The sequence below is a fragment of the Punica granatum genome, chromosome 8 (assembly GCF_007655135.1).
Source record: "Punica granatum isolate Tunisia-2019 chromosome 8, ASM765513v2, whole genome shotgun sequence".
NCBI lineage: Eukaryota > Viridiplantae > Streptophyta > Magnoliopsida > Myrtales > Lythraceae > Punica > Punica granatum.
The window spans coordinates 2,101,036-2,116,633 of record NC_045134.1 but is presented as its reverse complement, the minus strand read 5'-3'; the positions used below and the strand labels follow the sequence as shown (position 1 = coordinate 2,116,633).

Here is a 15,598-nt window from a genome sequence, read left to right as displayed (position 1 = left end):
AGAAAACATGACATCCGAGACTCGCATTATCGTGACACTATAATGGCGATAACCGTTTGGTTATCGCGGAACCGACATGACCCACACAGCAGTCAATTGCGGTGACCGATGATTGTTTAGATTTGCACAGCATTCTCAAGCATTTCACAGCAAAACATGACGCATTGCAGAAGATCCCAATTGTAGTAGTACTGAAGGACCAGCGTGACAAGTAGATGGTTGTAAGCACTTCTCGAATTAATCCGACAACAAAAAGAATGCTGTTTGGAGCTAAAAGAAATTGCTAGATTCGAAATTGCTAGGGCATCCATAGCTCGAGAAGAACTAGTACTAAACATAGATCTTGAAGAGCCTTGGATCCCTCTCGTCCTTCTTCTTTAAAGCTACTCTCGTGTCTAAAAGAATGGTGGTAGGATCACCCACCGGCGCGGATATTTGGGCCTCCCTTCCTTCCCATCGAACAACTGCACAAGTCGTGAAAATGTAACAGATTGATGAAACAAGGCCTGGCTATAAGAAGGAAAAAGATATAGTGGAGTATTATCGAACACAAGAAAATGCCATTGTACGAAAGAAAGATCATGTTACCTTCCTCAGCCTCCGGTGCTTGATGAGTGCCCAATTGGACATGATAGAAGTTGCAACTACAAGGAACACGTATCCTGCGATGGTCTGAGTCGCGATATTGAACCCCAGCCACTGATAAATCTCCGTCGTATAATTCGCACAAGTCACGATGTTAAACAAGAATCCTCTGGGGATTTGGTACCCTCCATTTCCGTCAGGGCCCCGGAGATTCCTCAGAATGATATGGCAGTACAAGTTCGAAACTTGACAGAGCATCCCGAAACCGAACCCGATCTTCATCTGACAGTCACTCACGGGAGTGTAAAGAGGGTGATTCACATAGTAGGCAATGTACGACCCAAAGGTCCAGTAGTAAGCACAGTTTCGAAAGACATTGGAGATAGGAGAAGTTGCATGGCTGAAGCGGTGAATAAAGAAGGTCTCCATGATTCGCTTGAAGTAGTGGAAGCACCAGTAGTAGAGGGCATACGTTTGAACCGGGTGATGGGTCACAGAACTGACTGAGTAGCCGAAGAAGCAGTACACGTCAGGGAAGAAGTAAAACACTGGGTAGAGAAGCAGCGGGCCCAAGTACTCGCAGAAGAAGAGTGTTCGGTATGAGACCTGCGGGCCCAGGTCCTTGAAGACTACTGTTAGATTTCCAGAGTTTCCATCAGAGTATTCCTTGAGGCTCTTCTTGGAGTGGAGGACGATGGGGCGGTCCTTCGACCCAGGTGGGATGGGCAGTGTGAGCCGCTGCCTTGATGGGTAGAACTTCTTGGCTGTTGCTTGGAAGACAGAGGGAGAATGCGAACAAAAAAGTTGCATGAAATTGAACAGCGATGAGACAAGTATAAATTCTTGAATAGTTTGTGCTATAAGAATTTGGACCTTTGCCAGTAGAATGACACAGTTTATTACAGGGTAAACCACAACAAGAATTCGAACAAAGCTTACTCGAAAAATTCAAATGTGGAAATTTCATAGTTTCGGCATTCTTTTTAGATCATTTATTACAAAAGGGGGATTGTGAGAAAAAAAGAAAAAAGGATACCATCTGCTGCAAATAGTGCAGGCCATTTTCTTATCTTTACAGTAACATATGCTTTTCACTAGAAGACTGCTTAAATAGCATATGTTACAGACAGATATGAACATGAGTTTCATCGAGGGGCTTCCTTCATCGAACAGCAGGAGCTTCGACGAGCTAATCCAACAAAATAAAATGTTCCTCACATCAAACTATCAACAACACTGACAAATGGTAGCCAGAGATCACTCGATCTCATTAAGCAAATTAATTCCAGACCATCAGATCAAAACTATTTAATGCTATTTATGAGATTGAATGGAAGCTTTAAACTCTCAGTGAATGATGATTGATCCGTTCCTAGCCAAAAGGGAATGTGTAAATAGAAAGACTCACTTCGCTTATGTATTGCCTCCTGCAAATCAGTTACCGTAGCCTGCAAATCAGAACAGATTACATGCACGACAATGTGAGCCATATGAAATTCCGGGACACCGATAACTTGATACATATTGATATCAAGTTGGGCATTCATTCATTCTAAAAATTCTAAAGCTTATCTGGGCATTGCCCTCAAGTTCAAAGGCTTCTGCAGTTGTTGGGGGTTCACTGCTCAAACTTGCTTCGTGACAGTAATATGAAGAAGGAAAATACTAAAATTTCCCCAGAAAATGAAAACTTTAGAAAGCTCCCCACAACGGACTGCACCCTAACTCTGAGGCTGAGCTTCGGGCCAGATCGAGATCTGAAAGACATCATCTTGCCGACCGAATCTCATTTTCATTCAGCTCAAATCCTCAAGAACCGGACAGGCAAACAAACAGACAACAACAGTGATAGAACCGAAAGTAAATCTGCAGGCAGCGAAGGAAGTGAGAGGGTACCGAGTCATTGAGGTCGAACCCTCCCTTGATGACTTCTCTCCCACCGCGGGACACCACTGTCACCTTCATGACGGGCAAGAATCAAAGACACACCCAAATCCTATGTAAAAGCTTGTCGGACTCTGTGAACCCTTCCGATTTGGGGCGGATTTCTATGGGGGTCGCAGAAATCTAGGAACCCAGAGCAAGAAATGGGGCGTACATGAGATCTCCGCGATACGAGGATAAGCGGGTTGGAGAGTTTCAAGCGTAGAAGGAAGTACGAAACTCCTTTTTGGGGCGACAATATTAATGTCATGGGCTACTTGTCTTAGTAAAAGCGACGGTTGGGGGTTAGGTTCGGCTGAAGAGCTAACCATGATGTATTGATGAACCGTGCCTAGCCGTCCCTCTTCCGATGGGACTAAACGGGTCAGGTTGGATCGGGACACATATATACCATGAATAAGCTATGATCCAGTCGTACATGTATGTCGCGCCTCGAGATTTTGGATTATTGCAGAATGAAACGAAACTCGTTTTTTCATGTAATGGTAGAAGGGCCGAGTCCTTTTGGATGAAGCGAGCTCGGCCTTCAATTCAAACATACTTGTATTCGAAACAAACAAAATTCTCGTCTAAACAGGCTGCTAAATACCACATTTTGCCTTGTACCATTCTCAACGAGCCTCCATATGTTGGTATACCACGACACCGAGATGGAAAGTTCAACCACAAGGTTTCGGAAAGTTATGGAATTGAGCTCAAAAGTTGGAAACACTGAACTTGATATGGTCATTCAATGCCGATTTTAGGAGAGGATACCATTACAATTTACAATGCCTGATCAAAGAACATAGATCTCGAGTGGAGTTTTTGACAAAATTGACTGATGGCAATGCAACTGTGCTGGCAGTTAGAAGGCATGCATGATCTCCATCATCATTCATTCCTCGTAGGACTCTTTCTTCTTGTCTCCATCAACACTCTCAATCGGAGGCAGAGTCTGCATAAACAAACAACTCGAAATTCGGTCACAGCACTCGAAAAAGTCGCGTCATTCTTTCGAACAAAACTTGTTCAGGCATTCCGTCGAACACCTCTGGGTCACGTCCATCGACCGAGATAAGAGATGGAGCAATCGGCCCTTTCGTGCTCCATATAATCAAAGATAAGATTAGAAGGGAGAAACGGAGAAAGGGTAGCCGTAGTCTCACCAAGTTTGGCTTATAGATGTTGTGGACGATTGAGGCGCCGGCGAGTAGGGAGACGACGACCACAACGGATGACCACGCGAGCGATGGCGTTCCCGTCGGCGGCCTTCCCCCACCAAATTTCCTGTTCATCCTGTGATAATACTATACTCCGAGCAGTTCTTTTGCTTGCGACTTCTTGCTCTCCAACAGAACACGGAAATGGTCTCAAACTTGATTTTAGCGTTTACTCTCTATGGTCTGATTTGCACGGTAATGGAAAGATCAGGGATGGATTTGGAATAAAATCAAGAGTCCTCCTCTCGCGCAATTTGGCAAATTAGAACCGCTGGGCGAAATTAATTATACGTTTGGGCTTAATGTTGGGCCAGAGAGCTGTTTGGTCCTTGAGGCTTTGATCATTTGATTTGAGTTCCATGAGGCCCATGGGCTGAGGCCCATTCCAGCACCTGATTCTGATTTTTGGGGTTACGAAGATGATTCAATAGAGAGGCAGCAGAAAGGAGACAATAGGCATGTGTGTTTGTTCCACCGGTGATAATAGAATCCATAACCTCTTGCATATGTTGAATGAGAGCATTTATTACTGCAATATATACTCGTCATTTATATAGGTGTCATTTAATTATATCTATGCATATCACGTTACGCGTGTAAATTTTCTCGTAAGTCAAGAAGACTTAGGGAGAAAGTATGAGGTGCAACATTTATGAGGTAACAGCTTCGTGGAATTTGTTTTTGTGGTTCCTAAAACTCCAACCTTAACGCGGTCAACACACGCTTGAGCAATATCGTTTTCATTATTGCATGCATATATTCAAAATAATATTTGTAGAGTCAAAACAACGTCACGGAGACGTGAAATCAATGGAAAGGGGAATAAATACTCGGAAAATGTTTTCACATTTACGAAGAAAAATTTATCATATATAAGCAACAGCTAAAGGACAAACTAAAGATATTATTCAACCGAAAATGTCGGAGAATTGCGCCAAGGACTCATTTTTCCAACCAAATATTTAGTAAAATATAAGATAAATTAAAGATATATATAATACATGCATGAAGCAATTCAGAGAAATTGCAGTTGCATCCTTGTAGGTTCACTATTAATATAGACGGACAGTCAACGCAAGCAAATCGTACATAATATTGATTTTCTGAGATATAATTTGGTACGCGGTTTAGTGTGTCTATATATATATATATATATATATATATATATATATATGGCTTACACTGCCATAAATTTGCTGGATCATTTAGTTCTATCTATACTGGGGGAAGGCCGCGCTTCACTGTGGCAACCCGATTACAATATATGAGCATTATATTATATATTTCTTATTAATTATTATATTACATTACTTTTGTTAAACACCATCATGTTATATTAAGCATGAAATATTCAATTTCTTTGAAACAAAAAACAATTTTAGTATATTTAGTGTGTGTATATATATACATATGTATATGCATAGCCATATTAATTATAAATACTATGTTAGTTTCCCCGTAAGTCAAGTCAACGCCGACACTTATAAGGCAACAGCCTTGTCCAGGATACGACATGCAGATAACAATTGATTATCTAAGTATTAGGCGATATTGTATGCAAGTTGACCCAAAGGAAAAGGCAAAAGGGAAAACAAAATAAAATAAATAAAAAAGGAAAAGGGCAGCTACCAAAAGTAGGATCTGCCATTTACTTATGCTCCATTTGATTTCATAGTAAGATTTTAAAATTAGATTTTGATTTTGAAAAAGAGTTTTATAAATGGGATCCACCGTTTGACTTTGTATAAATTATTTTGTTTTGTTGTGGAAAAAAGTGGTATAAATGAGGTCCACTTTTTGACTTTGTATGAGTTATTTTGTTTTGTTATGGGTAGAATTAAATTAAAATTGTGATTTTAAAATTATATCCACAAACCAAACAAGCCCTTAATGACTCCGACACGGTTTTCCTTAACATATAATTAAGTTTTATTTTTTGTCATATCGATTAGGGGTTCAATTTATTCCTAATACTTTTAATATTTAGGGTCAAAAGACGACGTCAAGGACCCATGGAGACATGAAGAAGGGAAAGGGAGAGGACGTATACATGCAAACCTTTCCACATGACGTAGACTTCTTGCTTTACAAGCATATAACATAATTATACCGTGACTGCATATATCATATCCTTAAACAAAAGATATGGTATATATTACATGCATGACAAACCTCTTTATGATCGAGAGACACATCACGCGATCACATCTAAATCTGCGTATAGGAAAAATTATATTAAGCGACTCTTTACCCCATCAACATAAAGTTTATATACGTCAGAAATATTTTTCATTTGGAGAAAAAGAAGGATATCCATTGATTTTATACTGGTAGCTAAGTTTTACTAATAATATATATAAATATGGATGTGCATATATATATATATAAGATAGACCACTTAATATTAGAAAACCAGAAGGAGTTCCAATTGACTCAAATTCGAACAAGGTAAATTTTGCTATATATGAACTTGATGTTGTGCCTGTGCTACTAATTACGGGATCATAATACTTCTGAAATTTGTTTAAACTACATATTAAAATTACTATAGCGAAGAGGTAAAGGACTATTAAAAAAGTTATAATTAGATTTAAACAATTAAATTGTGTAGAATCAGTGGCTTTATTTCATGCAGTATCGCACATATTTCATGTTCGGATTTGAGCACCCAAAAATTCGGACTTCAGCGCCCTGTGAGCGCCATGAACGTCCCTGAGAGTTGCAACATGTTCTCGACACACCCAAGATCCGGATTTCAGAACCCCAATATGGATTTCAAACCCCAAAATTCGGATTCGACGCTCGTTGATGTGCCTAAATCACGTCCATTGATATGCCCGTGGACATGCTCGACTCATGCCCATGGATGTCCCCAGGACATGCCTGTGGATGTGACCAAGTCATGACCCTGGACGTGCCCCTGTCACGCTCGTGGATGTGCCCGAGTTATGCTCAGAGAATTTTGCACCACATGACTCGAGGATACCCAAAATCCGAATTTGAGCACCCAAATCCGGATTTCAACACCCAATGAACACCCACGAGTATCCTCAAGAGTCGAGACACGCCCTTGATGTCCAAAATCCGGATTTCAAGAACTAAATCCGGATTTAAGAAGAATAAGCTCTAAACTACTTGAACTAACATAAGTTGACGTTCTACTTCTTTTTTTGGTGTATGATTTTATTCTACATTTCGAACTCATAAGCAAGAAATTCCGCAATACTTTCCTCCTTATCAAATGCCGTTGCCTACTTCACCATTTTCTACCTATAGATATATGTATACACACACAGAGATATATATATATATATATATATGTATACATGCATATGTACATTGATAGGTTATGGGGTCATTTGGCCGTGTGTACGCGTTGATCGAACAAGTGTTTGGGAAATTGGGAGCAGTTATCTATCCCGTCGTTAAACGATCAGGGCTGTTATTTCCATACAATTTCTATCAACATTCCCTTCATTTTCCTCATATTTTTTCGAAAATGCACTATTTATATATATTATATATAATTTTACATTTTTTTTCACAAAGGAGTCTCATAGGTCTAAAAATTAATAAATAGAAGAGAGAAAATGTAGGGAAGGGACATCCCCGTGGTAGGACTTCATGCTCTTAGGTGGATGGAGAGCGAGTCATATACCAATCCTATTTCTCTATCTTTTCATATTCTATTCATCCTGTCTCTGGTCGTTTCTTTAAACCCCAATATTAAATGACCGTTGAAAAGTACTAATTTCACCGGCCGGTTCTATGCTACGTACATATTTTACCAACTAATGCAGAGAGAAATCCACGCGTAGAGAGAGTGCCTGCAATCAAATGCACTGCAATGTAATGCAACGTAAATTTCCTTTGCTTTTCCACAATCCATTTGTGTTTGCCCATAAATTTCATACAACTGCATGCATATGCATTTGCGCTATATATATTAAAGAGGGTTCTCCTCTCCTCCTTGGGCAACCAAAGTTTTTCTCTCCATAAATTCACAATCCTTATTCCTTCTTACGGAGGCCAATTAAGTTTCTTCCGGCCGAAGCTTGGTTCAACCAAACAAATTCCCTAAAGAGTTTGCCATCGTCTCTTTTCTCGATAAATTTCCATTTGGGAGGTATGGCTGCTGTTGTTACTGGCCCGGATGCAAAACCAGCCGCTAGCCACTGCTGCAGGTTTGAGTTGAAGAAATACAAGACGGCGTTCACATGCCAGGTTTGCAGGGTCGAAAGTTACGATGCTGAAAGATATCGGTGCAATCACTGCGGCGAGGATCGGCACATGGGCTGCATTCGACTTGCTGATGAAATCAAACTTGGCCCCGGCCCCAAGAACATCTTCAGCACGGGCCCCGTGTTCATGCTTTTTGATACTCCACAGAAAGGTTGTCATCTGAATCTGTATCAATAATTAACTAGTTTTGCTTGGAGCTTCGTTTTTCCTTTCCCTTTTGTGTTTCCTTTCCCAAACCTAACATTATAAGTTTGAAATGAAAAACAGGGAGGAATTCGAAAAATGAGAAATGGGCCAAGAACTGTCTGGTGTGCGGGATGCCGATCAGGCATTACAGCTATCACGCTCAGACCACGGGAAACAAGGACTTGAACATGCACCCGCGCTGTGCTGAGCTCACCACATTCAACACCAACAGCCGCGTGCCCCTTGAGCTTCAAACGGGGGAAAGACATAGCTGTGTGTGGTGCGGCAAGAAACGACCTGAGGGAGCGTCCCCAGCTGGCCCGACAGATTTCTACTGTTGGTCATACAGGTTGACAGGGGGCAGGAACCGCATTCATGTGCACTGCTACACAGAAATGGTGATTGAGGCCTTGAAGAGCATTGCTCAGTTGGACGACGATGACAATATACATATCGTCTTGAAACGGAGGAGGAGTTCTGATAGAAATGAGTTGGAATCAATATTAAGCGAAGTTCTTAAAATTGGCCTGGACGTTGCTGGAATAGGATTCACGGATATCTTTCTAGACTTAGCTTGATCGAGTGATCAGTTCAAACTGATGACAATTGCTTCATTTCCGTAAACTGAATTTCTGGAATGTAGGTGGAGACTGTTTGTGTGAGTTGTCTTGTTTTTGTATGTACGCTTCCCACATCATATATATGTTTTCTGTATGTACTCACGTATTTTCTGTTTGTCTTGTAAATTATCTTATAAGGACTTTGCATGTTATGTTAATTATCGTATTCATCGACTGTACTGCAATTGCATTTGATATTATTCAGCTGGGGTTTTACCTTTTAGCTATATTTTTCTTTTTGCCTTGATCTTCATGTATGTGGACCGTACCGATGACATAACCTAATTATGATAAACTTTCTAGAAAATTTTATCATCTATATAATATTTGATAATCTTGAATTTTTTTATTTAAGATGAATTTAATATCTAATCGAATATATAGATATTAACATTAAAATAAATATATATTCATATATAGAATGATTATATAGTTTTAGAATGATTATATAGTTTTACTTATCTTATTGTTAAAATAAGCATATATATGATATATAATCCAATTGAAACATATCACATTTTACCCCATGCAACGCGCGGATTTCACGATTAGTATATTTATAGACTACTGAATTTACATGTCTCTCTCTATGCACACAGCAATATTGTTTCTTTATTCCATGCATATATTCAACATAATATTGCAGAGTCAAAATTTAAAAAAACGTCATGGAGACGTAAAACCAATGTAAAGGGGAAGAAACTACTTGATAAATGTTTCCGCAAACTTCAAGGGGTTTAGCCCAATGGTAAGGAAGAGTATAAGTATCTACTCGATCTTGGGCTCGAAACCCGCTAGAGCCATAAGAGCGCCATGTACATCGCGAGGAGTTCACAGAGTCTTGGGATTAGTCGGGCAACGCCTGTACGCTCCGGTTAGCTAGAAAAAAAAGATACTCACTTCGTAGAATTTATCACATATCAGCGAACAGCTAAAAGACAAACTAAAGATACTATTCAACCGAAACAGTTGGGGAAAATTGCCGGAGACTCATTTTTCAACCTAATATTTGGTAGAAATATATCATACTTGCATGCCAAAGCAGTTAAGAGAAATTGCAGTTGCAGAGTTCATTATTAATTAATTTAGATGAATAGTAAAAAAAATTTAACAAATAATATATATATTGATTTTCTGATATATAGTTTGGGACGGTGTTTGCTGGACTAGTTAGCGTACATGTATCTGTATCTGTTATGTATTTCCTCTAACAAATTACTTCTTCTTATTGTCTTCTAAATAAACCTAGATCGGAAGCAAAATAAACCTATGAATTATTCAAAATTGAATGCCTCTCTAATATTGCTTATGTGCAAATCTTTCCTCATTTTTTTCCGTTTTAAAAATAATGCAATGGACATATCGCATAATATGTATGTGTTTTGGACCTCTTTGTAACCATATGTGATCATCACCAGGTTTCGCATATATGATACATAGCTATGTATGTGTTTCTCATTTGGATAGAGAAAGATTTAGGTGTGAACCATGGTATTCGAAAGTCAATTAGGCTCCGACTAATTCAATCGAGCTGGATTTGTCCACTAAGGGATAAAACTCTCCCAACGTGAGTTTTCTATATTCATAAGAACTCAAATCCGAGATCATGATAGAGAAAGATTTTGAATAATGTTATTGGGAAAATTTTGCTATTTAATTATGAATTTCACATAGTTTGAAGATTTGTAATGATTTATTTATTTATTTATTGAAGACGGGGCCAAAGCCCGGTGTGATGATTTCCTTTTAATTATAGCATTTTGTGATTGGTCTTTCGAACTCATATACAAGAAATTCCATGGTAGTTTCCTCCTTTGTCAAATGTCGTTGATCAATACAGCAATTTATCTATCCATATATATGCACACATACATATATATACATGTATAGATAAGATATAGACGGAGACAGATAGATGGTTAGATGATGGGTCGATGGGTGATAACACGTAGACAAATGAAAGGAAATAATGCTATATTTATCTATTCATATTTATTCCGACGTCGAATTTTTTTTTAGGTATCCTAACGCTAATGATTTAGTTTTAAATCTATCCCGCCGTAAAAGTTCCGTCCATTTTTTACGGAAATGCTGACATGATGCATTAATTGATTGACAGAGCTGATGTAGAGAGTGTGTGAGTTCTAATTTAAGAAAAAATTACACCATGTGTCACAATTTTTTTTATTGTTTTTCAGTTTTACCATAATCTTTTGATGCTTTTCCAATTTTATCCTAACATTTTGACAATTTCTTAGTTTTATTACAATTTTTTACTGTTTTCTCAATATTATCCCAATATATTGGGATAAATTTGAGAAATTATGAAAAGATAGGGATAAAATTGAGAAAAAAAGGTTAAAATATAATTGAGAAAATATTAAATGATTGGGATACATAGTGTTATTTTTCCTTATATTGGGATCCACACACTCTCCACGTTAGCATTGCCAAGCAATTAACGCGCCACGTCATCATTTCCATTAAAAATAGACGGGATGTTTACGGTGGGATAGATTTGACATCAAGCCTTTAACTTTAGCATACCTCAGAAAAAAATAGACATTGAGATAAAACTAAAATAACATGTAAATGTTGGGAAACATAGTGCAATTTTCTCAAAAAAATGAGCAAGAGGTTCGGAAGCACTTATTCCATATATATACTTTAACACTGACCCTCTTTCCATGCAATTTCTATAAACTATTTCCCTTATTTTCCTCATCAACTTCTCAAAAAATTCTGGAAAATTTATTAACAAGAAAGTAATTATAAAGGTTTCGATGGATATTGCATGAAGCATGAAATTAATTAATGCAACATAAATTTCCATTGCTTTTTCAACAAAAAGGTATTACTAATACCCACCATGCATGCCATCGGTAATTAACAAATACTAATTTATATAGCGATCATACATATATTGTATAGATATTGGCATAAATTGATCAGATAGCTAATATATATACTTGGAACTTTTTCTTCCTTACACCTACAAATTTAACTACAGCCAGAGCTGTGAATCTATAATCGAGCACGAATTTAATTACGAGCAAAATCATATTTATTTTCTTTAATGAATACAACAATCATTGAAAAATTAATTATGAAAAAGGTCAATGTAACATATCTCTGAGCTAGAGGTTCATATATATAAATTTACACGAAACGCTCAGATATATAAATTTACACTAAACTTTTTTCTGATTCATATACACAATCAGTGACGACTATAACATTTATTTTATTTTTTATCGGTAATTATGCTGGTGCTATTAACTGTGCAATAATACATACAAAAGTTCGATGACGGATTAATTACATCGATTCCCTCAACTTAACAAAACATATAGCGGCCGGGCACTGATTTGTTACCCTCAAAGCAAAAATTTGGAAGAGATGCACTTTAAATCGCACCAACTCCACAATATCTGTCGAACTAAGCAGACCGTAACGTGAACAAAGAAATAATGACCGAGCATATCTATCCCAAAAACAATGCTCAACGAAGATAGAACTCTATCAGAGGTTCGTTGATCAATTCTCATAATATAGAGTACTTGAGCTTATAAATCCAACCAAAAAGTTCAAATTGAAAGGAAATATATTGTGTGCAAAACTTCATCTATTTATATAATATTTAAATGTAAATTCATATATATTTATATATTGTGTGCAAAACTCGAATCGGACACCTTGATTTAGGATAATAAGTGCCGGATACTTGAACCAACCCACTTTTATTCACGAGTTTGGAAGTTGATAGAAGAAGAGAGCAAATGTAGGGGTGGCACATCTCACGGTGAGGATCGAATCTAAGACTCATATTAGTCTCATGTGGAGAGTGATGTCACTGTACTAAATCACATTTCTCTATCTTTTGTACTTTATTCATGCTGTCTCCGGTCGCTTCCTTAAACACCAATTAAATGACCTTTCAAAGTATTAATTTCAACGGCCGGTTCTATTTTATGTACATATATATATATATATATATATTTATTTATTTATCTAATATAGAAAATATCCCACGCGTAGAGAGTGCCTGCAATCCAAATGCAATGCAAAGTAAATTTCCTTTGCTTTTCCACAAACCATTTGTGTCTGCCCTCTACACTTCATACAACTACCGCATGCATATGCATCTATATGTTTTCTGTAAAGGGCTTTGCATGTTATGTTAATTATCGTATTTATCGACTGCACGGCAATTGCATTTGATGCTATTTAGCTTCTTCTTTTTTTTTTTGGCTAGAAAAAGATCATTCATAAATTAAGCATAAGTAGAGTCGACCACAAACCGAGGAATTTTAATCCCCATAGCATCCTGAAAGAGAGGAAGAGACCTAAAAAGCTAGGGACAGAATAAAAGATAGTTATCGGGGCCGCTTGGCCACCACCCTGATATTATTTAGCTTGAGTTTTATGTGATGAAGGGCTAACTCGGTTGAGAGAAATGTGAGGCAATAAAGCGTCGAAAATTAATAATGAATAGAAAGAGTCGATTTATATATATAGTAAAAATGTACGATCAAAAATTATGAGTCGAAAATATAAGAGGAAAAGTCACGAGGATATAAGGATATTTTTATAATATCAAAAAATTATACAAACTTGTCATACTTGTATATATAGTATAGATATAGATATATGTTTCTCATTCATATAAAATTATATAGATATTAGAGTAGTTTGGAAAACGCGCCTGGATCATTTTCATTGTATTTTTTTTCTTTTTAAAAACAAAGGGTGCATGGTTTAGATCCAAATCCGAAATCCGATGACTGGTTGGTGTACTCGTATTGTCCTTTGTGGAAAGGCAAAGGAAATTCATGTTGCATTCCATAGCATAGATTAAAAAAAAACCACAATAAGTGCCACAATAAGTATCTAATTTAAAAATTTTTAATTATCAAACAAATACGTGTGTTATTGTACTTACACGCTCAAATTGTCTTTTTTTTGTGTGAATTTTGGTATTTAGAAGCCTAATTGAGCTCTTAATTAATTCAGTTGAGACGGGTCGGCTCACTAAAGGGTAAAATTTTCTTACAGTGAATTTTCTGCATTTACAAGTATTCGAATCCAAAACATTAATTAAACAGAACAAGTATCAAATCGCTTAAACCAAGTCACGTTGATATACTCTCTTCAACCTGGACCCTCTTAATTGGGAAAGTGATCAAAGAGAATAAAGCCTACGTCAAGTGGAAATGTCTGCATGCATGTACGTATTGTCTCTTCCTCTCTCCTTTCCCTTTTATAACCGGATCAATCAAGATACTTAAAAATTGAAAAATTGGCCCGTAGCTCATTCATCTATCGTTCCAACTAAGCTCATACTCATGCCAATTTTCCCCTTCATTAATGAACCTAAAACAGCCTCTATTAATAATTTTTTCTTTGATCATTTCAAGTCGACTGGGTCGATGATAGAGAACTTTGCGAACACAGTTAAGGAGCTAGCTAGGTACTTGAAGATCATGGATAGGAGGAGAACGGGGTCGATGCACGAGCGAAGTTAGGAACTCACACATGGTTTTGATTTTAGCTAACTGAACGTTCATAGGAACTCATAGTGAAATTATCGGAGAGTTGCTTCACCAATACAACTCAAAAACCGACCAAAGAATTTCAATTTCTAAAAAAGAGAAAATAGTGGAATGCCATGTCTGGCCTCAATAATTCTTGGGATGAGCCACTGCTGCTGAAAGACGAATTCCGATATATGTATAGCTAGAAGACTTTCCAAAATCATAGAATTTCTGGAGAAAATATTAAATGAGTAATACTTATTCACGTTGAATGAATAAGAACTAATCAAAATATTTATAAATGAGAATCTATGAGTCTATTGTAGGGCCAATTTTTCTTTTTTAGGCATTTTCATTGGATATTACACCCAATATTTGCTCAGAATTCCTGAAGTGTTATTATATGATCTATATGTGTATTACGTGCCTAGCTATGTAAGTTTTGCGCATGTCAAGAGGAGAACATTTATAAGCCAACGCATCGTCCCTTCACCTCTCCTAAAGTACAGCGCTCTAAAAATAATGATAGGGCATAATCATATATAGATATGGATGTGTCATATGAAATTAAATTGTTGTAACTGATCATACTCATTACTCAATTTGTAATTGACTCCCTGTCGAATTCGACGAAATGAATCATTACAAGTTCCAATCATAGACGTATTGTAACCTCAAAGAAACCTTGTTGTCTTGGTATTGGGCTACTTGCAAAGAGCTTAGACCGGGTCAAACATGTCGATATCTTGGTCGTGTCGTAGTCTAACTGAAGCTAGCTATATATAGAGCTTGTCACTTCTTTGCTGCTTGATCATTTCTATTTACGTAAATATATACATTGAGAGTACCGTACATACACAATGTTCATCAATTACTCATCTTTCAATGGATTCTGCTCAAACGATTCACCCGGAGCGTGAGCTCAAGCCGTTGAGGAACGAGGATCTGTTCTAACACGCGGCCTGCCAGGAGTTCGGCTTCTCGGCTCCTGCTGCGGCTCTGAGCACTGCACGGTCCGCCTGCATGCGGAGTGTCCGTCCCCAGCTCCTATGCCTGCTCGGGTCCTCCACCACAGCCGCATGTCACCAGCAGCAACTGTGGGCCGACCCGACCGATAAATCTTCTGTGCTGAAAAATTGCAACATGGCTTAGGCTCCGGTAATGACGTCAAACACTGCCTTGCCTGCATGAAACCCATGAGGGGCCGCGGCTAATGCTCCAAGAAGCCCAAACCACACAAGGAAAGTGAAGGTATAGAGCAGTGGCGAAAAGCCCTCGCATGGTA

The 15,598-nt window shown here is 37.8% G+C and overlaps 2 protein-coding genes across 2 annotated transcripts; one reads left to right on the top strand and one right to left on the bottom strand.

Annotated features, from left to right (window-relative positions):
• Positions 1–115: 115 nt before the first annotated feature.
• Positions 116–2,783, bottom strand: LOC116188094 (very-long-chain enoyl-CoA reductase-like). Its single transcript, XM_031517235.1, has 4 exons — positions 2,482–2,783; positions 1,994–2,033; positions 589–1,349; positions 116–464 (listed from the first exon to the last, which is right to left on the bottom strand). The coding sequence occupies exons 1-4, from the start codon at positions 2,548–2,550 to the stop codon at positions 396–398; spliced, it is 939 nt and encodes a 312-aa protein (XP_031373095.1). The 5' UTR covers positions 2,551–2,783; the 3' UTR covers positions 116–395.
• Positions 2,784–7,464: 4,681 nt separating this feature from the next.
• On the top strand, positions 7,465–8,989 carry LOC116188928. The gene is made up of 2 exons (XM_031518380.1): positions 7,465–8,124; positions 8,241–8,989. Exons 1-2 carry the CDS (start codon positions 7,860–7,862, stop codon positions 8,735–8,737), a joined length of 762 nt encoding a protein of 253 aa, XP_031374240.1. The 5' UTR covers positions 7,465–7,859; the 3' UTR covers positions 8,738–8,989.
• The last annotated feature ends 6,609 nt before the right edge of the window (positions 8,990–15,598 follow it).

Excerpts from the sequence above, each read along its gene's own strand:
- LOC116188094 (XM_031517235.1), bottom strand. The coding sequence starts at position 2,550 with ATGAAGGTGACAGTGGTGTCCCGCGGTGGGAGAGAAGTCATCAAGGGA. Across the intron at positions 2,034-2,481 it reads GGTTCGACCTCAATGACTCG|GCTACGGTAACTGATTTGCA; the intron begins GTACCCTCTCAC and ends TCTGATTTGCAG. Across the intron at positions 1,350-1,993 it reads GGAGGCAATACATAAGCGAA|CCAAGAAGTTCTACCCATCA; the intron begins GTGAGTCTTTCT and ends TCCAAGCAACAG.
- LOC116188928 (XM_031518380.1), top strand. The coding sequence starts at position 7,860 with ATGGCTGCTGTTGTTACTGGCCCGGATGCAAAACCAGCCGCTAGCCAC. Across the intron at positions 8,125-8,240 it reads TTTTGATACTCCACAGAAAG|GGAGGAATTCGAAAAATGAG; the intron begins GTTGTCATCTGA and ends AATGAAAAACAG.